This window comes from Sinocyclocheilus rhinocerous, unplaced genomic scaffold (genome assembly GCF_001515625.1).
Source record: "Sinocyclocheilus rhinocerous isolate Xijiao unplaced genomic scaffold, SAMN03320098_v1.1 C36241538, whole genome shotgun sequence".
In the NCBI taxonomy this organism is placed as follows: Eukaryota; Metazoa; Chordata; class Actinopteri; order Cypriniformes; family Cyprinidae; genus Sinocyclocheilus; species Sinocyclocheilus rhinocerous.
Genome location: NW_015776766.1, coordinates 1 through 934, shown reverse-complemented (window position 1 = coordinate 934; position 934 = coordinate 1). Strand labels below are relative to the sequence as shown.

General features: G+C 36.0%; 1 protein-coding gene across 1 annotated transcript; it reads right to left on the bottom strand.

Moving 5' to 3' along the window:
• Window positions 1–69: 69 nt before the first annotated feature.
• On the bottom strand, window positions 70–808 carry LOC107735689 (E3 ubiquitin-protein ligase RNF169-like; the record flags this gene model as incomplete). Its single annotated transcript, XM_016547293.1, has 3 exons — window positions 724–808; window positions 328–414; window positions 70–191 (listed from the first exon to the last, which is right to left on the bottom strand). Coding segments are annotated over exons 1-3 (242 nt in total), but the record flags the coding sequence as incomplete, so codon positions are not given.
• Between the last annotated feature and the right edge of the window lie 126 nt (window positions 809–934).

Sequence of the window (934 nt, the reverse complement as noted above, 5' to 3'; positions counted from 1 at the left end):
TGATCTTTAAAAAAGCATCATATGACCCCTTTAAAATGTAAAATTATATAGTAAATATAAGTGCAATACCCTCTATTGAAAGCAGGGGAGCATCTTGTTTTTCGCACAAATGCTGAAACATGTCGGGTCCTCTTTCCCACCGGCTCTTCATTCTCAGAGTCAGACACTCCACAGAACTGAAACACGGTAAACTACAGGGTAAGATGGAAGATCATATGTAATTGAGCAGTAACTAAACAGTCAATAAAATAAATATCCCAAATTATGAAATTAACTGTGTATGTTTAGACCCAAGTAGGTACAAACGATAGAAAGAAACGAACATACAGGATATTGACAATGTTTCAGCATCCCACACTCTTCTTTTCTGTGGATTTTTTTCTTCCTCTCTTCAGTTTCTTCACTTCCTCCACCCTGAAGAAATAACACTGCTTTATATATGTACAGCATGTCAGGCTATAAGGAGAACATATAATAAAACAAGCTTATTACAAACCAGAAGTGCTTTGCATTTTACCAAATGCCAAATAAGTGCAGGCTATTCATTAATGTCCATACAAAAGACGTTTGTGGAACAACAGTTCAGTAATTTGATCAATTGTTAATACCATAGTAGCCTACATATCCAAAAACTTTGTATATGTCTGAGATATATAACGTGACAAACTGCAATCAAGAGCATACTCACTTTACTCAGTAGTGTGTCATAGCCCTGTGACTTACCTTCATCTTTTGTTTCTCGTACTCTTGATGCATTTCTCCAGACTTATGAATTGGCACAGGTGCACGAAAAATTTCTAAGAGATGAAAACAGAAATATATCAGCAAAAATGGCCAACTGGCTCACTAAAGTGACCAGACCATAATAACTATCTCCCCAGTGTTACTGACCCTTTATACAAATGAATGTAGAGGTTTCTCATCTGATGTTTTT